Raw genomic sequence first — 26,081 nt, 5'->3', positions numbered from 1 at the left:
TTGGGGCAATATGGGTATCAAAATTCATGGTTTTTGATACTGATAATGAAAATGGCCATTTTGACAGGATTGGCAACACCCGGAGTGGCCATTGCCCTTAGGGAAGGTTCTACCGGGGAGATTTATCGAACCATATAAATTGGGGCAATATGGGTATCAAAATTCATGGTTTTTGATACTGGTAATGAAAATGGCCTTTTTGGCAGGATTGGCCGTACCCGGAGTGGCCATTGCCCTGAGGGAAGGTTCTACCGGGGGGACATTTATCGAACCATACGACTTGGGGCAATATGGGTATCAAAATTCATGGTTTTTGATACTGATAATGAAAATGGCCATTTTGACAGGATTGGCCACACCCGGAGTGGCCATGGCCCTGAGGGAAGGTTCTACCGGGGGGACATTTATCGAACCATACGACTTGGGGCAATATGGGTATCAAAATTCATGGTTTTTGATACTGGTGATGAAAATGACCATTTTGACAGGATTGGCCACACCCGGAGTGGCCATGGCCCTGAGGGAAGGTTCTACCGGGGGGACATTTATCGAACCATACGACTTGGGGCAATATGGGTATCAAAATTCATGGTTTTTGATACTGGTGATGAAAATGGCCATTTTGACAGGATTGGCAACACCCGGAGTGGCCATTGCCCTTAGGGAAGGTTCTACCGGGGAGATTTATCGAACCATATAAATTGGGGCAATATGGGTATCAAAATTCATGGTTTTTGATACTGGTAATGAAAATGGCCTTTTTGGCAGGATTGGCCGTACCCGGAGTGGCCATTGCCCTGAGGGAAGGTTCTACCGGGGGGACATTTATCGAACCATACGACTTGGGGCAATATGGGTATCAAAATTCATGGTTTTTGACACTGGTGATGAAAATGGCCATTTTGACAGGATTGGCAACACCCGGAGTGGCCATTGCCCTTAGGGAAGGTTCTACCGGGGAGATTTATCGAACCATATAAATTGGGGCAATATGGGTATCAAAATTCATGGTTTTTGATACTGGTAATGAAAATGGCCTTTTTGGCAGGATTGGCCGTACCCGGAGTGGCCATTGCCCTGAGGAAAGGTTCTACCGGGGGGACATTTATCGAACCATACGACTTGGGGCAATATGGGTATCAAAATTCATGGTTTTTGATACTGGTGATGAAAATGGCCATTTTGACAGGATTGGCAACACCCGGAGTGGCCATTGCCCTTAGGGAAGGTTCTACCGGGGAGATTATCGAACCATATAAATTGGGGCAATATGGGTATCAAAATTCATGGTTTTTGATACTGGTAATGAAAATGGCCTTTTTGGCAGGATTGGCCGTACCCGGAGTGGCCATTGCCCTGAGGGAAGGTTCTACCGGGGGGACATTTATCGAACCATACGACTTGGGGCAATATGGGTATCAAAATTCATGGTTTTTGATACTGATAATGAAAATGGCCATTTTGACAGGATTGGCCACACCCGGAGTGGCCATGGCCCTGAGGGAAGGTTCTACCGGGGGGACATTTATCGAACCATACGACTTGGGGCAATATGGGTATCAAAATTCATGGTTTTTGATACTGGTGATGAAAATGACCATTTTGACAGGATTGGCCACACCCGGAGTGGCCATGGCCCTGAGGGAAGGTTCTACCGGGGGGACATTTATCGAACCATACGACTTGGGGCAATATGGGTATCAAAATTCATGGTTTTTGATACTGGTAATGAAAATGGCCATTTTGACAGGATTGGCCACACCCGGAGTGGCCATGGCCCTGAGGGAAGGTTCTACCGGGGGGACATTTATCGAACCATACGACTTGGGGCAATATGGGTATCAAAATTCATGGTTTTTGATACCGGTAATGAAAATGGCCATTTTGACAGGATTGGCCACACCCGAAGTGGCCATGGCCCTGAGGGGAGGTTCTACCGGGGGGACATTTATCGAACCATACGACTTGGGGCAATATGGGTATCAAAATTCATGGTTTTGGATACTGGTAATGAAAATGGCCATTTTGACAGGATTGGCCACACCCGGAGTTATCATTTCCCTTAGGAATGTTTCTGCCAGGGATATTTATCGAACCATACGATTTTGGCAACATGGATTTTGGGACTGGACATGAAAATTGCCATTTTGATAGTGGTTGTAAAGTCCATGATTTCCGGATGCAGCTCTATCGCTGCCGTTTTTTTCTGGGAAGGAGGGGGGGGATGTTTTGGCAATTTACATCCACAGAGGTGCCATTGATGAATACATTTTATTAGAATTAATTATTCAGGATTAAATAAATAGGCAAAGAATTAAAAAATATAAATAAAAATAGCATGATTTTTAGAGTTTTGTACAAAGTTCTTTGTCATATTGGTCATGTCGAACATAACCACCTGCACCTTTTTCAGTCTAAATTGAGGTAAAAATACATCATAAAAGAGGTAATATTCAACCTTCCAAAATTAAAGCTTCCAAATTTACATTTTTTTTCTGTGCACCCACTCATCTTCCACGGCTCGTGGATTTAACTTCTGGAGGTCCTGGTCAATAACGGAGTAGCAACTGCGGGTGGGCACCTATGTTTAACTCCATGTTGCACGCACACACTCTAACTTTTAATTCCTCGATTCATTTTAAGATATATTTGAATCGGAGTATTAGGCGCTTTTACGATAAAAAGGGAATCTGATTTTGCCAGGCAAGACAGGAATGGAACCCATCATCTTCCACTCACAAAGTGAAACCCGTAACCCCACGGACACGGTAGCTCGACATTCCTTTGCAATTTTAAAATATTTCTGATATTGTCGAATAGCTGAGCAAATTTTTGGTAAATATTTATATTATACTGCCGCTCTAATCCAGTTCGTACCATGTGTTAAAACAGCAAGCCGAGAAAAACGCATGTCAAATTTGTCCCACCCATAAGGCTACGTGTTAGAGTTTCACGAAAAGGTGAATTTTCTCCGGTTTTCTAGAACAAAGTACTACATTTTATTGGTTTTTCTGATAGTTTACCTGGTTTTGAACCAAACTGCATCATCACCCTAAAATTGAAGAAATTGGGTCCTAAAATGAAGCTTAGATTGCTGATATTATTGTTTACAGCGATAAAGCTTATTTTTCTGAGTAAAATGATCCTTTGTACAGCCACGAAGAGTTTAAAATAGATTTTTAATTCCATTTCGAAAAATTAACCTCGCGGTCCTTCTTGACAGAAAAGCTCCTACTTGACAGCTCGTTCCAAGGGGACCATAGTTGATCCATCGAAAAAATGTTGTCCTGTCAAAAAAAAATTTTGCATTAAAATGAAAAAAAGTGATCAGAAATGGTTTTTAATCGTGTTTTTTACCGTTGTACATAAAAATTGACATAGAGCTTTAGTACCCAATTACATATGGGACGGAGCTTCGAGCGGCAGTATAATTCCATAGTAAATTTACAATCGTTCAAAACCTTGGATGTAAACATGGAGTCTATCCTACTCTTTCTCAACGTGAACTGTCACTAAAGCAAGTTAAATGGACTGTTTGTAAACATCTAAGGTTTCGCCCTTTTGAAACGATACTACGAAATTTTCTTCTGTGGACTTCGTTGATCAGACTATAGAACTAAATTAACTCTATGTTCTTTTTATCAGACAAATGGTTGCTGAAAAACAGCATCTCACAGATTTACTTGTGTTAACATTGATTTTGGTAAGTGTTAATTAAGGTATAATTTTTTAAATAAAGCTTCAAATTTTGAAATTGCACATTTTTGATTACAATTTAGAATTTACATCTAACATGAATTTTAAAAAATATGGTATTTATTCTCGATGTTTTGCAGTGTTGGAATTCTCACACTCTTGCGAGAAACATTCCACTCTCTCTCGACCGTGAGACCCGAGCTGCCGCTCTCCTTTGCTCTCGGTAGCGCTCGCGACCGGACCAGCTCGCGAGACAGAATTGCTCACGAGCGAAGGAGAGCGCGAGCCAAGAGAGAATAGGACTACACGCTCCTTCGCTCGCTAGGCAGCAAATGACATAAATGTTAAAGCTGCCTCAAATAAATTAACTACCACCACCGCTCGCTCGCGGGCAAAGCATTTCTTCTTCGCTTTTGAATTCCATCACTGACATTTTCCAAAAAGCTCATTTTTTCAAAATGTGTTATCTCCGGTACCAAATTTCCATTGCAACGTTTTTTCAATGTTTGGTTAACTTTTTCCCGATTTCCCAACATGAATGGGCCACCCTGATTAACAAATCATTTTTTTCTCATTTCCATTTGAAATATATGTGATTCTCAGGTTAAGAATGTTTTGAATTACTTAATTCTCAATATGTTGCGTTTTACAGGTTTTATCTCACACCCCAGAATGACCCATTTCCAGAAAAGTTTTAAATAGGTAATTCACTATTTATTTGAAAAAGCGATTAGTTTCAAAGTGTAAAGTGTTAAGATTTCGCCTTTTTGTGCTAACTGCTGACAAAAGTTGTTTTTTTTCTTCTTCAAAAATCTGAAAACTCTCTTGAGTCAAAAATGTCTTCATAAACCAATTCATAATTGACCATTATGCCTAATGACAAATTAGTAATATTAATTTTTTTAAGATCCTAAATATTTCTGGGGAACGGGTCATTTTGGGGAATGGGACAGGACAGAATACGTTCTACAAATCATTTTTTTTTTTCTTCATAAAATTATTTTTATTAGGTCCTTTTCGGTACTTGGACCTGGTTTGGACCGAGTCGGCTTTTGTAATTACATTTGACTTAATAATTACAGAGGATCTTGTGTGTAAATGTTAGTGGGAGGGGAGCCGATTACCCGCGGCCTACTCGGGGTTAGTAGGGAAGGGATTGATGTTAAAGACAAGGCGTGGGAAGGGAAGGGGGATTGTGTAGGGGTCTTGGTTGGCTCTGCTGGCCTTTGCGTTTTGTCCTCAGCCGCAACTCGGTGTCCAGCTGCTGGGGCGATCTTGCTTTGCTTCCGGTGCAACCAGAAACGACGGCTTTTCTACAAATCATAACTGGGACCATTATTTGTTTTGTTTTAAAGCCAGTACATGTTTGGTTGTATATCTACGAAATTGACTTTATAGCTATCGGTCACTATTGTTAGTACCAACAACTAGTGTCTTCCTTTTAACTACAAGGACTTCGCCGCCCTGGGCTCCTAAGTGTTTGAGTAGGGTATTTCTTGGATTAGTTTTCAAAAGGACGCAAAAGCCATTGGTTAACTAATCCATTTTTGCATCGGTACTCGTCCTTCTTACGAAAAATCAATTTCAAAAATGCTTGAGATTGCTCATCTACACGTCCTTCAAGTGGCCTAAATTCAAAACAAATGAAATATTGTTTCAATTTGGAGAAAAGCGGAAATTAGTACCGGAGGCCACGGTGGCTCTTACGGCTTTTTGAAAACTCACCCGAGATTTTAACCATTAGTGGACCCCCTAGTAGACCCGAATTTTCAATATTTTAAGCCCTTTTTCATAACCCCATTTTCCTATAGTGGACCCTGGTCCATAATCCGATTGTGGACCCGGGTCCACTATAGGCAAACTGTTATTTTAAACCAAATTTAACCGATATTTGATGTTTTGATGCATGGTGTAGGTCTAATGATAGATATAATGAATAAAAGATGGATTTTGCTCACTTTTCATCATAAACAAATATGTTTTGTCAACAAATTTGGCTTTAAACAACAAAAAAACATAACAGACATTTAAAAACATTCATTTCCGAAAAAGATAAGAGAAAACGTTTCAAAAATCACTGTGAAAATAAAAATATTTAAAAAAAAGTAATTTTGATGCAAATTTTTCCATATTAATTACATAAATGGTTGACCGAAACTAAACAATAGATTTCTTTATACAGTTGCTCATAAAACCTCGCATGTTCATTTAGAAAAAATGTTTTGTTTTTGATTTCTTATTATAAAATATCATTTCAAACTGCAATTATGATGCTTCAGTTAAGTACAATTAACTATAGTTTTGATTAATTATAAATTCTTACGGCTTCAGCATTTTTGGTACTTTTAACATGAAAACAACTATATTTATACTCATAATTGAAAAAAATATGGGTTTAGGTCACGTTTAGGTTGATAACAACAAGCATTTATTGTATGTTTAAGAGAAACTTTTGCTTAAATACACAATTTTCTTCATTTTTGAAGGTTAAATTAACAGGGGTCCACTTTTGGAAAAGTTTGGATTTTCGTTGTCCTATATTGGACCCCCTAATTGTTGCTCGAAAATGAGCAGTTTTTCGCTTTATTTTAGTAAAGCTCCTTAAAATTACATTATTTCGACTTGCTGAAGTTAAATAATCAGTCAAAAAATGATTGCATAGTTAATTCAATCATAAAATAGAAATGCAGTTTTGTTGTGAAAATGCTAGTGACCATACCTGATTTCAGATGCCGAACTCAAAATACATATTTTGATGAAAAGGACAATTAAAAGTCAATCAACATTGTTGCAAATGATGCTGAACATGCCTAATGAAAGATTTGTAGAAAACACCACACTTGAAATTGTGATTTTTTTAAATTTTTCATCAAAAACCCTTGAGAGGGTCCACTTTAGGAAAGAGGTGCACTAATGGATAACGTACCCTACTTCAGGGAGCGACGGCGCCGGATACCCATATTTACACTTATAATTTTGAACGTTATTGTTTATGTTTTATCACATGAGTTTCGGTTAAAATTTTATGATTTCGATCTCATTTACAAGAAATTATACGTAGAACATTTTCAGGCTTCACTCAACTGACGAAACAGTATATAGAATCAACAAACACCCCATGTCAGACCTATTAGTCGAAACCGACAAACCAAATTAATCGAGGACAAGAACTGCGTACATGATGCGATCATATATCGTCCATGTGAATCATGTGGTCCCTCCTTCCTCACTTTCTCTCTTTCTCAACGTTAAATAAACCGCGGCTCTCGAAATCCAAAGTGGCGCGTATTCGAAGAAGTGTTTTGTGTTGTTGCACACTTGGCTTGGGCTATCGCGTCATTGCCGACCAGGGATCTCGTTTTTAGAGATGGTAAAGTATTTAATTTCAAAGAAACTGAACTCCGGGCAATGAGAACCGCCCGCACTCGGACTGATGCTGATGAGAAAAGGTTTCATCGGCGTGGAGCGCCGACGACGGACGATCCCGGGGTTCTGGATATGGGGTTTGTAAACGATTGTTTTGTACACTCAGTTGCTTACAAAGTAATAAATTCAAAATTTAAAGCTTCCATGCGTTCTTTTAAATGTTTCAACTATCATCTGGGGCGATTCGTAAATCATTTAAAGCGGTTAGACTTGGAATTGGATATTCATACAAATTATCAATTTGTATTACATTTTCTGCAAAAAATGTTTACATTATCTTCGAAATCCAGGAATAGAACAAGTTTTTTTTTAGTTAACACATGTCAGCGCAGTACGCCAAAAATAAAAGTGTATTGGTGAGGATAGTAGATCACTTTTAAATTTTCACACGCAAAATTCTTTAGCACATTTCCTGTAAGTTCTGACAGAAAAGCTATCGTTGAATGTAGCAAAACCTGGATGCCATTTTCTGCATCATTTCGTTCACGAGGGGTATAGTTTCAATCAAGTAAATACTAGATTGCTAAATATATTTTGACTTTCTTAAACTTCTTGGTTCTTTTACGAGTCTCATAAATTTAAAATTCAACTACTGAGGGTACCATGCATTGCAGCGCTCAGCCAAAGCGTCCCAGCTGTTTCTGCAAGTTTTCAGAGAAATTTCCCTCAATACACTTTTGCTGCTGCTGCGGGTTGGAAACTGGAGTATAACGAATAAACGTTCTTGACTCTCCATTGAACTTTGACGACCGCCACCCGATCTTGGGATGTGTTCGTAGGGCGCTGATGTGCATGTGCAAGCGCGCGGTCGACTTTTCAAAAATACCCACAATTAATTAATTATTTATTTATTATTGGCACTTAACCTGACGGTAACCCATGTCACATACAAACACACACACCAAAGACAAACGGACTAACTCGGAATGAATGAAGAGACTCCACGACTAACGCTCGACACGATTGGGTGTGAATCATCATTTAGTTCCGAGCAACAATCGAGTCGTGTAGTATATCTTTTATAAGGCAAAAAAAAGACACTTGCAGTTTGCTGGAATTTTAAACTGTGACTGTGTGATGTGTCACGCTGCTTCTGTTGATGGAGGTAAAGCTTGGCAAATATCAACAAATGACAAATGGTTCAGCATTTTGTTGTCTAGGATAAATGTGGTTTAGAAATGAGTAGTTTCACCTGTGATTACCTAAACGGCTTAAATGTAGCTATAAATTGATAAAAAAAAAAACATTTCTTCGCATTGTTTTCCAAATCGTCTGGTGTAAAAGGAAATAAACATATTTAATGATATCATTTGTAACATCACTTTTAAAACTTTTAAAATAACCGTAAATAAATAAGTCGTTGATGGTGTCATTAACTCTTGGGACAAAGACTGTCAATAATGGTTCTTAAATAGTAAATAGTAAATTGAAGTGAAAAATTAATCACGATATTAAAATGCTTACACAAACAACGCAAAGGAAACCATTTTTGATTGATACATTCTGAATCAAGATTTAATGCTCTGAAAGGCATAAATCGGCCATATTATTTAATTTTTCATTTCAATTAACTATTTCTGAATCCTGAATCCAGAACCATCATTGACAGTCATTGCCCCAAGAGTGTAAGACACCATCTACGATCAAATGTTTTTTTTTTTCTAAAACAAATATGACCGGGAGTGATACCTTTCAGAACCTTAAAAGAAATATACATATTTTTCGAAAAAAAATGCGAAAAATAAGTCTACAGATCTTCAACCTGAAAAGATTCGTATATTTTTGGTGTAATTGTAAATGCTTTACATGTTAGCACTCAAATGAGTGCTTCAACGACCTTTTTTTCTGTCTTTCTGGAGCAACGAAACGGCCAACTTTTCCCTACCAAAAATAACTGAATGGAAAATTAATACCTTTAAATACCAGTGCTGGAAAGTTCTACTTTTCAGTACTGTAGTGGGTGCTGAAAAGTTGAACTTTTCAACACTGGTATCGAAAAGTAACATTTTTCAATATTTTTTTTTTGTTTTGAGCGGCGAATTTACTAAACACATGAATGTTTGACATAAAATTCCAGTACAGTACTGCAAAAAGCTTTTTTTGCGAAATTTGCGTCGATTTTGAGATATTTTGAAAACCTATGGTTGCGAAACAACTGGACACTTTAAAACGCTTTTTCCATCCACATATTGAATTCATGGCTTGCATTTTCTTAAATATATGTTGGTCAGAACCGAGACACATAAACTTCAAAAATATTTGGAGCAAAATAAAAAATATTTTCAGATTCATAGGCATTTCCAAAGAACAAGAAGAAACAAGCTACAATAATGGTTTTATTGCAACAAAAATTGATACTTTTATTTAAAAAAAAGCTAATTCAAATGAGTAAATTTGGAAATTTCAATTACCTGACCACAAATGGGTATATTAGAGTATTCAAGAGTTTGTTCCGGTGGGCATACTAAGCCTAAATCCAAAATATAAGCTTGATTGGACGTAAACAGGAGCTGGAGCTTTGCATTTGAATTTTAAATGGGATTTAAGCCGCAAAAAAAGATTTTTTCATAATGACACTTTTTGAGGCATTTTGGCCACTGAAGCATTCATTTTCATTTTATATATAACATTGAAATTTGGAGCACCCTGGAGCTCGGTAAAGACCTTCAAAGTTTGGCATTTTTTCGAAAAATCGGCCCCAACAAAATCAAATGGCGTCTAGGGCGACGCATATCTTTTTTCCGGGGCCGATTTTTTGAAAAAATGCCAAACTTTGAAGGTCTGTATCGAGCTCCAGGGTGCTCCAAAAAAATACCCAAGAGCAGTTCTCTAAGATTTCGGTCATTCGATTTTTTTTGTATTTTTTAATCCGACTGAAACTTTTTTGGTGCCTTCGGTATGCCCAAAGAAGCCATTTTGCATCATTAGTTTGTCCATATAATTTTCCATACAAATTCGGCAGCTGTCCATACAAAAATGATGTATGAAAATTCAAAAATCTGTATCTTTTGAAGGAATTTTTTGATCGATTTGGTGTCTTCGGCAAAGTTGTAGGTATGGATACGGACTACACTGGAAAAAAATAATACACGGTAAAAAAAATTTGGTGATTTTTTTATTTAACTTTTTATCACTAAAACTTGATTTACAAAAAAACACTATTTTTAATTTTTTTTATTTTTTGATATGTTTTAGAAGGCATAAAATGCCAACTTTTCAGAAATTTCCAGGTTGTGCAAAAAATCACTGACCGAGTTATGAATTTTTTAATCAATACTGATTTTTTCAAAAAATCGAAATTTTGGTCGTAAAAATTTTTCAACTTCATTTTTCGATGTAAAATCAAATTTGCAATCAAAAAGTACTTTACTGAAATTTTGATAAAGTGCACCGTTTTCAAGTTATAGCCATATTTAAGTGACTTTTTTGAAAATAGTCGCAGTTTTTCATTTTTTTAAATTAGTGCACATGTTTGCCCAGTTTTGAAAAAAATATTTTTGAAAAGCTGAGAAAATTCTCTATATTTTGCTTATTTGGACTTTGTTGATACGACCTTTAGTTGCTGAGATATTGCAATGCAAAGATTTAAAAACAGGAAAATTGATGTTTTCTAAGTTTCACCCAAACAACCCACCATTTTCTATCGTCAATATCTCAGCAACTAATGGTCCGATTTTCAATGTTAATATATGAAACATTTGTGAAATTTTCCGATCTCTTCGAAAAAAATATTTTTGGAATTTTCAAATCAAGACTAACATTTCACAAAGGCCAAACATTCAATATTACGCCCTTTTAAAATGTTTGTCTTGATTTGAAAATTCCAAAAATATTTTTTTCAAAAAGATCGGAAAATTTCACAAATGTTTCATATATTAACATTGAAAATCGGACCATTAGTTGCTGAGATATTGACGATAGAAAATGGTGGGTTGTTTGGGTGAAACTTAGAAAACATCAATTTTCCTGTTTTTAAACCTTTGCATTGCAATATCTCAGCAACTAAAGGTCGTATCAACATAGTCCGAATAAGCAAAATATAGAGAATTTTCTCAGCTTTTCAAAAATATTTTTTTCAAAACTGGGCAAACATGTGCACTAATTTAAAAAAATGAAAAACTGCGACTATTTTCAAAAAAGTCACTTAAATATGGCTATAACTTGAAAACGGTGCACTTTATCAAAATTTTAGTAAAGTACTTTTTGATTGCAAATTTGATTTTACATCGAAAAATGAAGTTGAAAAATTTTTACGACCAAAATTTCGATTTTTTGAAAAAATCAGTATTGATTAAAAAATTCATAACTCGGTCAGTGATTTTTTGCACAACCTGGAAATTTCTGAAAAGTTGGCATTTTATGTCTTCTAAAACATATCAAAAAATAAAAAAAAAATAAAAATAGTGTTTTTTTGTAAATCAAGTTTTAGTGATAAAAAGTTAAATAAAAAAATCACCAAATTTTTTTTTACCGTGTATTATTTTTTCCAGTGTAATCCGTATCCATACCTACAACTTTGCCGAAGACACTAAATCGATCAAAAAATTCCTTCAAAAGATACAGATTTTTGAATTTTCATACATCATTTTTGTATGGACAGCTGCCGAATTTGTATGGAAAATTATATGGACAAACTAATGATGCAAAATGGCTTCTTTGGGCATACCGAAGGCACCAAAAAAGTTTCAGCCGGATTAAAAAATACAAAAATTAAAATTGAAGAAAAAAGACCGATTTCGTAGAGAATTGCTCCCAAGGATCTGGCCTACACGCCAATGATGTTGAAAATAACCGCTTTAGTGGCCAAAATGCCTCAAAAATTGTAATTTTTGAAAAAAATCTCTTTTCACGGGTAAAATCCCATATAAAATTGGAATGCAAAGCGCCAGCTTCTGTTACGTCCAATCAAGCTCATATTTTGGATTTGGGCTCAATACGCCCACCGGAACAAACCCTTGAATGCCCGCCAAAAAGTTATTTTTGTTACATCCTAGGATATATTCTTTATTAAAAGTTAAGAGACATAGTTGAACAAACATTTTCAAATGAAGCTTAAATCTTGTTACATTTGACGTAATCAATTGAATTTGTAAAAATTGTAGTAAACACAGTGATTATAAAAAAACCGTCAATTAGGGCGAATCGGGACTACAGTATGAATAGGGGCAGCACGTTTAAGAGCACTTCAAAGCTTCAAATTTGGAAGAGAATGCATACATTTTGTTGCTCTGAATCTGGTCTAACCAAAACCACTCAAAAATATCAAAATATTAGGCCGCAACATTGCAGAGACTGCTGTCCCAATTTACCCCATGTGTCCCGATTCACCCCAGATGACGGTATTAAACAATTTGTTTTGAATAAACAAGACAAGAGATATTATGAAGAGCGACCGTTATCAAATCTAATTGCAAAGTAACAAAAAAACACACGCAAATTCTCCACCCAGGATGCTGCATTATCCCTCACATTGCATCTCATCGCGATCTTGTTGTTCTTCTTTCGATAAACCAAACCTGCTTGTAAACATATCGCACTCTCCTTAAACCATATGGTTCTCTTCAACGACCAACCGAGTCCGCACCGGGAAGATGCAAACGGCGGCAAATTTAGAACCGAATGTGTTTATTATGTACACACTGACACACACCGCAAGTCGTCTACAAACCAACTAATGACATGTGCCCTTTGCGCGCGGACACATCCGGCTCATTGAACGCGGTTCTGTGGTTTCTGCTTTCCAACACTAAATTGACGGGCGCACTTTGTGATGGACCCAGGACACTACACCCAAACGATAATCCTGGTGCGATTTTCGTGCGGCATCAAAGCAGGCTTTTATCACAGTTTCACCGCAGCACGGCATTCTCAACGCGTTTGATTGGCACATTTCTTTAAAATGTCAACAAAACGGGTACTTTGCGGGTTATTTCTTATCAGTAGATTGATAGTACAGTATCACTCTGGGGCACTCCTTGCAAGCACATTCGAACGAGTCGTATGCGGTTATTACCTATGATTCCAAAGACGAACACAAGGCTCGCGCTGATTGTCGCGAATATCGACATAGTATACGAGTACACAACCATGTTTGCAGATTTTCCTTTTCCCTCTTCTTTGGTCTGACACGTTCTCAACTCATCAATGGAAAGGATTCTTCGCTTCTCGGTAGTTGTTGATGGCACTTTTTTAGTTTAACCAAGAACACACAACGCTCACGACGCTCGCCGGGAAGACTCCAAATTCTTCCTCACATGATAACCGACCGCACGGAACTGAGCCCCGGTTCGTCACGATCTCCGCCGAGCTCCAACCACAATAAAGTCACCAATCGCTCTGTTGTACTAACACGACTCGGCTACTGACTCAGTATATCAGCAGTATAGCCGTACAGCCATCGTCATCGTGCATAATTGTCCGATGTGTATGGTATTTAAACGGCTCGCGCGCGCGCTCTTTCTCTCGCTCCGGGCAATACCAACACGTCCTGGAATGGGTGTTTTTTGGATGAGTGTGGTGCGCTCCTCTTTGCCTTTCCTTGCCGACTGACTGGTCGCAGTGGCGATCCGCTTCGTACTGTGTGGTGGCTTCTTTGCTTCTACTACGCCAGAACGGAGTTTGTTCTGTGGGGTGGCGATAGGGTGACCAACCTGGTGATTCAAAGCACATGTTGGAATTTAGTAGGTATTATATATACTGTTTAGTTGTTTCTCCGTTCCATCATGTTTAAAATTAGATATTTATTTGATTACAAATTTCACAGATCACAAATTTCTGGGTTCGGACAATTCGACCGGCTTCTAATCAAATTTTTGTGCAGGTTGAGAAAATACTGAGTTCTTTCGCTGGTTTCAGCGAACTTTATCGCGTTTTGGCGATTGATTCCATGTCCGTTTAAAATATTTCTGGAGAAAAAGGTCAGTAATTCAGTGCTGTTAAACGTTAATTAACGTTAACGCGTCCGTTAATCGTTAAAATTAACGTGAACGCGAACGGAGCCTATGTTGATTAACACGTTAATCCCCAACTTTGAGGGCCTGTATCTTCCAAACGGTAACATCTAGCGGGTTACTTCCAATTGCATTTTACGGGCATTAACTGTGACTATGAGGTCCCGGTGAGTTAATTTGTCCAAAGTGGCCACCGGTTCCGGCAACCCGGAACATCCGTCAAGCATGTTTTTTGAAGCTTTTGTCATTCAATTGGGGGTCTCGTGGCGCAGGGGTAGCGGCTTCGGCTGCCGATCCCGATGATGCTATGAGACGCGGGTTCGATTCCCGCCTTATCCACTGAGCTTCTATCGGATGGTGAAGTAAAACGTCGGTCCCGGTTTCTCCTGTCTCGTCAGAGGCGCTGGAGCAGAAATCCCACGTTAGAGGAAGGCCATGCCCCGGGGGGCGTAGTGCCAATAGTTTCGTTTTTTTTTTTCGTCGTTCAATTGACATTTGAGCCAATGTTATGAAACGTTGTTTGTAGTACATAGATATACTGATTACATTGGGTCAGTTCAGGGTATCTGTGGCTACTCCGGAACCGATTCCATGGTACCAACCAAATGGTTCCGATGATTGTGATATTTAAAAGTCGACCTGTTGCTTAGCAAACTTTGTAAAATTAAAATCTTTAATCATCTATTATCATGCCGGTGTTCTTTGACCCGATCGGACCACTCCGGAACCGGTTACCGGTTGCGCCGGAGGAAGTGACGGATGTTCCGGGTTGCCGGAACCGGTGGCCACTGTGGACAAATTACCTCACCGGGACCTCATAGTCGCAGTTAATGCCCGTAAAATGCAACTGGAAGTAACCCGCTAGATGCTACTGTTTGAAAGATACAGGCCCTCAAAGTTGGGGATTAACGTGTTAATCAACGCGTTAATTAACGACGTTAATTAACGTGCTCCGTTCACGTTAAAGTTAAGATCAACGTAGGCTCCGTTCGCGTTCACGTTTAGGTTAACGTTTAACGATTCCGTTAAGTTAAACGTCGTTAATTTAAACGTTTAACAGCTCTGCTAGTAATCATTTTTTTTTTTGCTATTTGTGTGTTTTTGAATACCCCTGACTCAAAAAGGTTACATACAAGTAAATCGGCAAAAATGTAAGAGGTTGGTATGAGCACAAACTTAAACTTTTTGTTTAGTCTGTTTTCAAGGCATTAAAATAGGGGAGAGTGGGGAGACTTGATCCCCTTTTTTTGTACCGCACATAACTCTGTAAATTTCTCACAAAACTATAAACTTTTTTGCTTGAATTGAAAGCTTAAACATTCATCTATGTTTGGCTAATAAGGGTATTTCATCAGATGAACTCTTTGAATCATGCCAAGCGTTTTAAAAAAATATTTTTAACCGACATTTTAAAAATGCTAGGGGTAACTTGATCCCCCTTTCAACATTTTGAAGAAATCTTAAGCAAAATGTTTCTTATTCATCCAAACTTTTAATTTTCTATAAGTTACAGCAATTTCACATTAAACCTGTACGTTTGTGTTCAAAATATAACAAGTTTAGTATGTAAAATATTTAAAAACCAAAAATATTATTTTTTAGACCAAAATTAAGCATGTTTACAAAAGCTGGAAATTTTTGTTTACAAAACTTTTGAAAAATGGTTCAAACTGCAATAAGTTATGTACAACTATACTAAAGGAAACTATGTACGAAAACCCAGCCCAATTAATTAATCTTGAGGCTGATTCCAGTGACTGTAAAAATGCAGGGATCAAGTCTCCCTAAACGCACTTTTTTAAACAATTGATTGTAAAAATAGTATGACGATAAATTTAACATCAAATGCGTAAGGGTTTTGGAGTTGATAAGTTTATCAAACAATTTATGCATAAAAAATATTTTTTTGAATAATTTTTTAGTGTTTTCTATACATATCAAAACAAAGAAAAAAAGATCTTTTGGAAGTTTTTTGCAGCTCGTTCTAGAAAAATGTGTGTAACTCAATCTAAACATTTTTAAATTTTTTTCTTTGTTTTCTACAATGAGTTTTAGTTAATTTCGCACAACTTTCTAGAACAGAGCTAATTGTTTTACCCACATGCTGACGAGATACAGGCTTGGGATCAAGTGTCCCCGGGGATCAAGTCTCCCCACTCTCCCCTACACATTTTCATCTCTTAACATAACAAATTTGAAGACATTTGGTTGTACCATTGCTGAGATATAGCTATTTGAAGTTAGCAGTTTCAAAAAACGGGTGCCCAATATCTCAACACTGATTTGACCAAATCGACTCAAAATTTTGGTGAAAACTAGTTAAACCAGTGTGCATGAAGTTTATCAAAAAAAAAGTTTAACATTTTTATACAGTTTTCATGTAAAAATTCGTCAGTTATTGATTTTTGTATTTTTCTAAGAAGCAAAATTCAAAAATCGGGCTTCGTCATGCACATGGGATGTCTTGAGAGTCTTTCCGTCTCAAGATATTGTGACACTTGTAAATCAAATCTGTGTTTCGAGTTCGTGTAATATGAAATTTTGTTATTTTCTACAAACACCTTAAGGCAGTTCAAAACACCCGAAAAGCCCGATTGTTTATTGGATCTAAAAAAATCCAGAATTAAAAAAAACCAGAACAGATTTTCAAAAAAAACATATAATTTACTTTTCTTATTCTTAAAATTGCTGCTTTTATATTATCGATATTAAAATGCACATATCGTACTTCTTCGGCAAAATTGTCATTTTCGACATTCAGTTGCTGAACAACTGGTAACCCTAACAGTACTATAGCACACACATCAAAAGGGACGATTCATTCGAGTCGGTTGCAACGACCGAGGGCAGTAGAATCAGAACGCATTTTAGATTGTAGACCGCGCCGCACATGTGTGTTTTTGGGTGGTTCACACTCACGAGCGATAAAACGTAGATGCTTAATGGTAAAGGGTCAACACTGGGAGACACGCCCCATGCATCATATTTTGCAAGAAATCAGGATACCGCCAAGAACAGTTTGAAACGGGTTTAGCCCTTTCTCGTTCCTATAATCTTGCAGCAAAAAGGATTTAAATTTTCAGGGTAGTCAACACGACGGGAAATGAAATTCGCATTGCCCGTTTCATTCGTCACAGACATTTAGGCCCTAATAGCGGTAGCATCATCATCAACACTGTTTCTGCCTGGATAAAACCAAGATCGACCTGGGTGATTCACAAAAAAAACATCAAACACCTTCATACCAGCTGCTGCAAAACATAGAGGTAAAGAGAGCCTAAAAGCGTGGTACAAGCACAACATAGCGTAAGGAAAGAAATTTGCGCGCCTAGAAAAAAATGTGACCTGGAAGAGAGCTTTTCCTTTTTGGCGAGATCGAGCAGCTGCGGCTGGCCGGATACATGCACCTAGACCCAGAGCAAAGGAGACTGGGGATACGGGTTTCTATACCAAACTACAACAAACAAAGCTAGAAGCGATCAAACCAACTTTGTCTCTCCTATGAGCGCACAGCAGGCGTGCTCAGGTCAGGACACAACAAATTAGGCAGAAGCCAAATTGCTAGGCTATAGCTGTGAAGCCATGTAATAATTATTGCTTCGATAAGCAGGTTGTAGCAGTTGTAAAAAAAATGTATGATTGATTCATTCAAAAACAACTGTGCACTTACATGAATATCCTTTGAAAACTCTTCTTATACAAAGGTAGCACATAAGTTATATTAGCGTAGGATGCACTCAATTTCAAATTAGCGTTCTAAATAGGAAATTTAAAATTTTATTGAAAATTATTTTGGGTTTATTCAGGCTACTTTAATTTTGACAACATTTAACATATGCTGAATGTCCAAGTAAAGGTCAGTAAATTTAAATGTTCGTTTCTAAAATTATTGTTTTTCAGTGCGTTCTCAAGCTAATTGGGACAAGACGAACTAATAATTAGATCGTTTTTTGATGAAATTAAATCATTTAGCGGTAAATTTTCATATTATCGCTATGTATTACATTGTGCATTATTATTTCTCAATAAATTATGTTGTTGCAACAATTCGTAATATTTTAATGCCTAGATTCCATATGGTACACTTGCCACACCTGCACAAAGGTTTTTAAAATTCTTACAAAAAGCTATTTTGCTTTATATGTTTATAGGACCTATTAAAAAACCCAAAGGATTTAAAATGGATTTTTAATTGAATTTTCAAAAATAAACTTCGCGGCCCTTCTTGACAGAAAATGTTCTACTTGACAGCTCGTTCCAAAGGGACCATAGTTGATCTAAAAGAAAAAAAAAGTGATCAGAAATGGTTTTTTAATCGTGTTTTTACAATTGTAAATAAAAATTGACATTGGGCTTTAGGACCCTATTGTTTCTTTCGCCCCATATGGTCGCCTTGCCCCACTTTCCCCTACTTATCAGGGAAAAATGACATTTTAATAAAATTTACTGAAAACGAAACGAAAACGTTCAAAAGAGCCGCTCATTTTATTTAGCGAGCGAAACTGAGCGGCTCTTTAAAAAGAGCAGTTTTGCTCATCTCTAGCATGGACTGAGTTCCAAATCATTGAAGTTTTACTTTGAATAAAATAGAACTATTCGTATCTACTTTGTATTTCATCTATTTTGACGCACGTTGAGAAAACAAACATGACGATTTGTGGACAAAGCAAGACATTTTCAACTTGCTATCGGTGGTTCAACCCTAGAGATTCAACAATTTGATTTATCAAATTCATATCGATACCCAAGCTTTTTTTAGGGCGGAACTCGCTTAAGGGACCATCAATAAACCACGTGGACACCTTAGCGGAGGGGGGGAAGGAGGGGGGTTGAGCGATTGTCCACGCACCATACAAAAAAGATTTGTTTTCTGAGATTCTAAAAAAGTATCCACGTGGTTCATGGATGGCCCTTAAACGGAACAATCGGGTTTGACGCATGATCGCGGTAGAAGAAAATACGAATAAAAAAAAGTAGAGCGTCCAATTTCCCGGGGTTACAAAATTCCCGGGAAACGGGAAATTTTCAACAAATTTCCCGGGAAATCCCGGGAATTCCCGGGAAATTTGAAATTTAACGAAAATTATTCTAATCCTGTTTCTGATTAATCTTCTGCAACGAAATTTTATAGAACAACAACTTTAATGGTCAAAATGAGTGTGAGGATCAATTAATGGCTTGACTGCTTGTAAAAAATCATGCAACTTTGAGAAAATATATAAACTTTCTAATTTTGAAATCTTTCAAATCGTCCCAAATGAAAAAAAAAATATTATTAGTATTTTTGTTGAGAAAGATTTTTTTAAATCAATGTGTTTGGACAGTGAAAATCTATGCTCCACAATCATAAAATTGCTTTTAAATTTGTCTCAGTGACCATAAAGTAAAAATAAAAAAACCAAAAAAATCAACTTGTGAATAAATAATCATTGAATTTACCTTAAAAATCTAATTTCTAGCGCTTTTTAACCTGAAACACTATTTTTCAACTTGAAAATTTGATACGAAGTTGTTTTTTAATGGTTTTTCATGGTTTTTTATATTACTTTAGTTATATGGTATTCAGCCTAATAAATCAATTAGATTAAAATAATGTTGAGCATTTAAAAGTGGTTGAAATTCAACGATATTTTTTCATATATAACCCTCTTACGCCTTTGGTAGCTCACGTGCTTCATAAATTTATAACTTCAATCTGTAATTTCTCGAATACTTAGAAACAAATTCTTCTTACACAAACCTTTTTTAAAAATTTAATTATATCAGTTCAGTTTCCATCCAACATGTTCAAGGTAAAAAAAAGTCAAGCAAATCTCAATGTTGATCTTGGCCGGAAGATGTAAACATCTTATTTTCAAATGATATAACAAAAAAAAACATTAAAAAAGGTTGTCAAAAATAAAATAGTTTCTATTCATTCCATAACAGCAGAGTTTTGTTGTCCAACACATAAGCAAACGATATTCCTAGTGGTGAATGCATCAGAAATAAATATTATCTGAATTAAATCTTGACATGAAATTTACAGACAAGCTGATTTGTTAAAATGAACAGTAGATGGTGCCAAAAAGGTAGAAAATGTATACTTCTGCTTGTATTTCGGGAATTCCCGGGAAATTTACAAATTTCCCGGGAAACGGGAAATATTTTTTTCCGGGAAATCCCGGGAATTCCCGGGAATTTTTTTCCCGGGACGGGAAATTGGACGCTCTAAAAAAAAGAGGTGGGCAAAACCGCTCTTTTTTAGGAGCCACTCATTTTCGTTCGCTCATCAAAAAGAGCCGCTCTTTTGAACGGCTCTTTCGCTCTTTTTTTTTAAATTTGAATGAAAAGGTTTTTTAAAGAGTCGTGTGATTTTATAAATTATTTCACTTTGCACTTTTATAAATTATTTGATAAAAAAATAAAACTCAAAACGAAAAGTTGTTCTTGAAAACCATAGGGTTGGTAGTCTCTATGTCAAGATTTCCAATCGAACATAAACATTTGAGTGATTGGATGGCATCCAAACTCAAATTTAGGATGCTGGAAAAAATTCTATTAATTTTATAATTGCGTTTATTTCTAATGCAGATAGTTTTTTTGGAAAAAAATATTCTTTGATCTCTTTTCTACATTCTGATTTAATCGATTAAGTCTATAAACGGGAAAAAGGGTTTATTTTTTTTTCAAAATCTCTTTACTATTCAGTCGATTTTTGGTACTATTTTACAAATTATGCCTTTTATTTCAAAAGCTAAAAATTTTATTCCGGTAATACTTTAATATACAACCAGTTGTTCAACGAAAAGTTTTTTTCATTTCGTTTAGAATATCATTTTCCTACCTTTGGGATTAATTTTTATATGCATTGAAATATTTGAATAATTGCATTTTCAATTCTCAAAAACAAATTTTGTAATATTTTTTTTTAAATTCAATAAATCATATTTGTAACAAAAATCATGCCATTTTGAACCGGTTCTTCCAAAAGACCGGAGCTTAAAAGAAGAACCGCGGTTCTTTTTTGTGAGCCAAGGTTCGTTCCCTCTTTTCAGTGAACCGGCTCTTTGAGCGGCTCGCTCTTTTTTGCCCACCTCTAAAAAAACGGTCGGTGGCGGTGGGCCAAATGTGTACACATGCTCTTCCACACTGATTATAATGTTTGTTGTTTGGAATATTCTTCGTTATTTTATTATGCATCTCTGTGCTTGTCGTTGTCGTTGTAATTACATAGTACTGTCGCATAATACATATACTATGTTTCACTGAAAAGCCGAAGTGAGTTTTTTTTAAAACAAAATTAAAGTTTTTTCAATATTATTATTGTGATTTGAAAAGGTACAGTAGTAAATTGCTGTCATAATAATAATTAGTTTTAATTTTTTGCTTTTCTGGTGAACTTTTTTCGCTTTATTTTTTTAGACTGAGTGTTACAGTGTTGCATATGCCTTTATGTTTAGGTGGGATACCGAGCATGCACATAACTCGGAAAGGCAATATCTTACGGCAGAGAAAAACAAACATTGAAAGAGCACATGTTTCGTCCCCGCCAACCGGTATGAGAGTTAAGTCAAACCATGTTTTTTACTATTTAGAAGAGGGCTTATCTCTTTGATATAAACATAAAATGTCTGTCCAGCTGAAAACCAACTGATGGTTAAATCCAACTAGAACCCTTTCAACGCGACGAAAAGAAGCGAATGTGGCCCAGATTCGCGCGTTGAAACAGTATACTAAACTGCCGGTGGAGGCCAATGGTTTTAATTCTCCCTCCATCAAAATCCCCCCTCCATAACTCAGTTAAATTGTATAATAGGACAAAAATAAAACCACCCCTCGAACGTCAACGGATCTAAACAAAAAAAAATGGACCCGGGTCCGGAACTGTTTTCTAGTAGTTTTAAACGCATCGCGAATGGGATATCAAGTGTCATCAACTGTGCGCTCTGAAAACAACTGCTCTACATTTGTATGAACCTCGTCACTGCTCTGCTGGTTCCTCGGAATAGGTTACCGTACCTACATACATTAGATTTGCACTGTGGTAACATTTGTGCGAATTGTTTAATAAAATAATAAATTCCACTCGGGGTGGCCCCTGTAGCGTCGTTCTAGATTTCTCTACACAGTTATTGGTTAATTGGTCTTAATTGATTTAGGAGCTGGTGGTGAGAGCTTGTCGCATAAAATCCATAAATGAGTTCCAAGAATGTTTGGAATTTATATTAGGCTAAGATGGCCGGTCGAATAGAATTTCCAAATTAAAAATTAATTACTTAAACGTTGAAACATACGGTATGACAACTGAGTATTTCATAATGTAAGACAAAAATAATTTGATTGCAACATAAAGCCTAATTTGAAGAAAACATTCGTTTTGCGAAAAACCAAGCTTACAGAAACAATTCAATTAACAAAACCAAATATATCAAAGATGAATTCGGGTCATTCCGCGTCAACTGGGTACATTTTTGGACTCGACCTTCACCGATTTAGACCAAACTTGGAGGGAACATTCATCTATCGATAGTTAACAGAAATCTCAAGTTTGGTGCCGATTGAGCCATCCCTATTTCTGTGCTACCGCCAAAAAAAACCATAAGACTTTCTTCTGTTTGCATTTTATACGAAATTGTCCAAGGAATTCATTAAAAATAAAATATCAACCCTCAAATGCCTTCCAATATTTTTTCTTTGCAGTTTATGATTTAAAACGTGATTTTCACCCATTCATTATATTTATATATATATATATTTTTTTATCACCATAGTGTTCCCCGGACAATTTTACATAAGAATCAATGCATATCTCAAACTAACCCAAACCATTGCCGAGAAACAGCCCTTCAAAAATAAAAACTCTGAATTTCCTATACAAAAATAAGCACGAGACCTACGCTTGCGCTCAAGGCCTACTTTCAGGGGTTTGCAATTCAATGAACTAGTACATGGCGCAACCAGTTTTGCATACAAAAAATGCATTTTAAAATATTTTGGTTAATTTTTCTTCCATCTGTTTATTTTATTTAGAAGTGTCAGGATCAGGGGGAATATGAATGAATTTTAAAAAATGTGTAAGATTTGTCAACGCCAGTTAGGGGAATAGATCTGGATTTTTTTTAAATATCCACATGGTTTATGAATGGTCACTAGGGTGTAATATGGTTGTATGGAAAAAAATGAAGTTGTCCAAATTTAGTGAGCACAGCACTTTTTCAGTTCCTATTGGGGTACTCAACAACTCCTCAAAGTTTGGGACCGATTGGTTTATTCCTCACTTTGCGCAAAGCGATTCAATTTTCCATATAAATTTGTATGGAGAAAACCATTTTTTGGATTTTGATATTTATTAAATCCACGTTTCATGCTATATCAAAACCGGTCACATGCGGAGTCGGGCCATATTTCAAGCGACTCCGGCTTCTGAGTTAAGCCGACTCCGACTCCGACTCCAGCCTACCAACTCTAGCCGACTCCGACTCCGACTCCAGCTTTCCAAAATTTGTTGACTCCGGTTCCGACTCCGACTCCGACACCTAATCTGTATTTGAAATATTAAATTGATGATGATAAAAAAAATGCATTTTCAGCACAACAATTTTCTGAGTCAATTTGAATTTTGTTGTTTGAAAAACAACAAAAGGAACCAGGAATTAACCTGAATTATAACAAATATTAAACAATAAATAAGTTCGTAAATTATAATAAATTGTTTGACGACTCCGACTCTGACCGAGCCACGTAGCCCAGTGGTAACGCTTCCGCCTCGTAAGCGGTAGATCGGGGTTCGAATCCCGGCTCGGACCAACACAACTGGTGATCTTTTCCCTTCTGGAATCGATTGCTTAGTAAAGGGAAGGTAGTGTATCGTCACAAACTGGACCTTATCACGACACCTTAGGGAGGCGACCTATGGAATGTTAACATTAACCTGAACATGTTAACATTAAGTTGAGAATGAAACTGCCACTGAATCCGCTTTGTAAATGCCGGCCCCGATACTCTTCAAGGGTGTTCCCTTCAGGAACTGGGAAAGATTTACTTTACTCCGACTCCGACTCCGACTCCAGGTCCCCAAAAAGACCCGACTCCACCGACTCCAACTCCACAGCCCTGTTTTATAATTCTTTTTTTTTTTTGCTTTTAAAGCTTTTTTTTTAGCTTTCTTAAAATAGCTGGGCTATGAATTTTTGAATAAGGGGGTCAAAATGGGGCACCCTTGGCTTTTGGCTTTAGAATGGATTTAGTCCAAATTTATAGATTTAGACGTCAAATAACAACACCAAACCAAAAACCACGTTTGAATTCATTTTATTTTCCGAACCATGAGCAAAAATGCAAATTTCTTTACACAACCACACAAATTCTATTTACAAACATACAATAAATCAAAATCCACTTGGGGACAGAATGGAACTCCCTTTTCTTGCCCTATAAAAACAATCAAAAGTTATAAAAATTAAATTAAATGGATTATTTCACTCCCCGTAGCTTCACAAATCACGTTTAATGCAGGGTGGCCACCAGATTTCGATTTTCAATTTCCCGGTTTTTTCCCGGTTTTTTTCCCGAGACCAAAAGGAATTTTCCGGAATGTTTTTAAACCAAATTACAATGTTTTTTAGGCTAACGTTGGTATCAACATACTTTTGGAACGCATACATTTGGTTCAAAGTTTGAGTTCCGCAAGAAAGCTTTCAAATATCTTGAGTACAAAGTAAGTAAGTTGAAAACGAAGCCGATTTTATCTGTTTCCAATCCAAACCTCTAATTTTTCTAATGATTGGGATTTTTCATCATCATGCTCTATAGATTTTACAAACTAAAAATAAAAAAAATCTTTTTTTATTTTTTAGAATGACATAAATTATTATTAGAAAGCAGGAAATGGCATTTACAATTTATTAACTTTGTAGCAAAGATTTGCAAAAGTACATTGTTATCAACATTTATATAAATGCTCGTAAAGTTTCTTTGAAAAAAGGTTTTGTGTATTCAAGAAGAACGATTCTTCCAAGAATTATCAATTTATCAGTTATTATTTTTTGGTGAGTACTTTCTTTTTAACCAAAAAATTCTTTTTGAATCATTAGTCCAAACAAAAATGTATCTTGACACTTATTTTATCGATTAAGTATCTTCGGTAAGTTGATTGATGGGATAAATTTTCGAAAATAATTTTAATTTAGAAAAACTGTCTGAAAAACCCAAAACACAAAATGGTAAAAAATCATAAAAAATGATCGAGCTGCGATTTTTTCAACAACACATAAGGCTGGTACAAATTTTATTTAAAGTTTTGTCCCTCCCTTCAAAGTTGCCCCGAAAAATCAGGGGGCAAATTTTTTTTTCATAAAACATCTAAATTTTAAGCGAAAATTGAGTGTAATCAGCTGAAATCTATTTAAAATACATTCCCCTGCGTTTGGAATCATTTTTAAGCATGTTTGGGTTGATTTAATAATCTTTTGATTTTTTTTAAAAATTTCCGGTCTTTAATATCGCAAAAAGTTTTTTTCCGTACATTTTTTTGAAGACTAATAATTGCAAAACAACTGAACTAGTGTAAAATGCATTTTTAAACACTTTTTGCATTCAAATGTTGAGACTTTGGCTTGTTCTTCAATTTTTTTATATTTTATTTTTTTTATTTTTTTACACAACGTCCATGTACATTTCATCAAATCAGTTTTCTTTGTAAAGCTTCAAAATAAAATGTTTTTCTGTATTTCTTAAACTATCTGCTGAAAATGCCAATCAATTTGGAGATATTCTTTCTGTAAATTAAATTTTCACTGACTTTTTTTTTATTTTTTCTATTTTTTTTCTTCCATATTTTAAAAAAATGGTATAAATTTATGATGACCGACGAATTGTTTTTGGAACAGAGATTTTTAAACTGCCCAAAATATACATTTGAAAGATTTTCAAAAACTGTTTTGATTTCAGATTTAAACATGCTATTTAAAAGTATCTTTTAGAAGTTGTAGCTATTTTCAATAAAAAATCATTCTATTTTATCTTTAA

General features: G+C 36.1%; 2 protein-coding genes across 3 annotated transcripts in view; both read right to left on the bottom strand.

Annotated features, from left to right (window-relative positions):
- Positions 1–13,269, bottom strand: part of LOC120419905 (protein trapped in endoderm-1) — a 48,089-nt gene extending 34,820 nt beyond the window's left edge. The window contains exon 1 of the mRNA XM_039582773.2: positions 13,136–13,269. Within this exon, the coding sequence (XP_039438707.1) occupies positions 13,136–13,211 (76 nt within the window). The 5' untranslated portion in view covers positions 13,212–13,269. The remainder of the gene's footprint in view (positions 1–13,135) is intronic.
- LOC120419903 (pre-mRNA-splicing factor ATP-dependent RNA helicase PRP16-like) overlaps positions 1–26,081 on the bottom strand; it is a 60,516-nt gene that overhangs the window by 29,170 nt on the left and 5,265 nt on the right. Inside the window, exon 4 of one of the 2 annotated variants that reach the window (XM_039582770.2) lies at positions 13,192–13,772. The exons of the other annotated variant lie outside the window; for it this stretch is intronic. The gene's annotated coding sequence lies outside the window, so the exon portion shown is untranslated. Of the gene's footprint in view, positions 1–13,191; positions 13,773–26,081 lie in introns of those variants that run through there. 2 annotated transcript variants of the gene reach the window in all.

Source organism: Culex pipiens, chromosome 1, assembly GCF_016801865.2.
Source record: "Culex pipiens pallens isolate TS chromosome 1, TS_CPP_V2, whole genome shotgun sequence".
Lineage (NCBI taxonomy): Eukaryota > Metazoa > Arthropoda > Insecta > Diptera > Culicidae > Culex > Culex pipiens.
The sequence above is the reverse complement of the archived record's forward strand: the minus strand, read 5'-3'. Positions and strand labels throughout refer to the sequence as shown.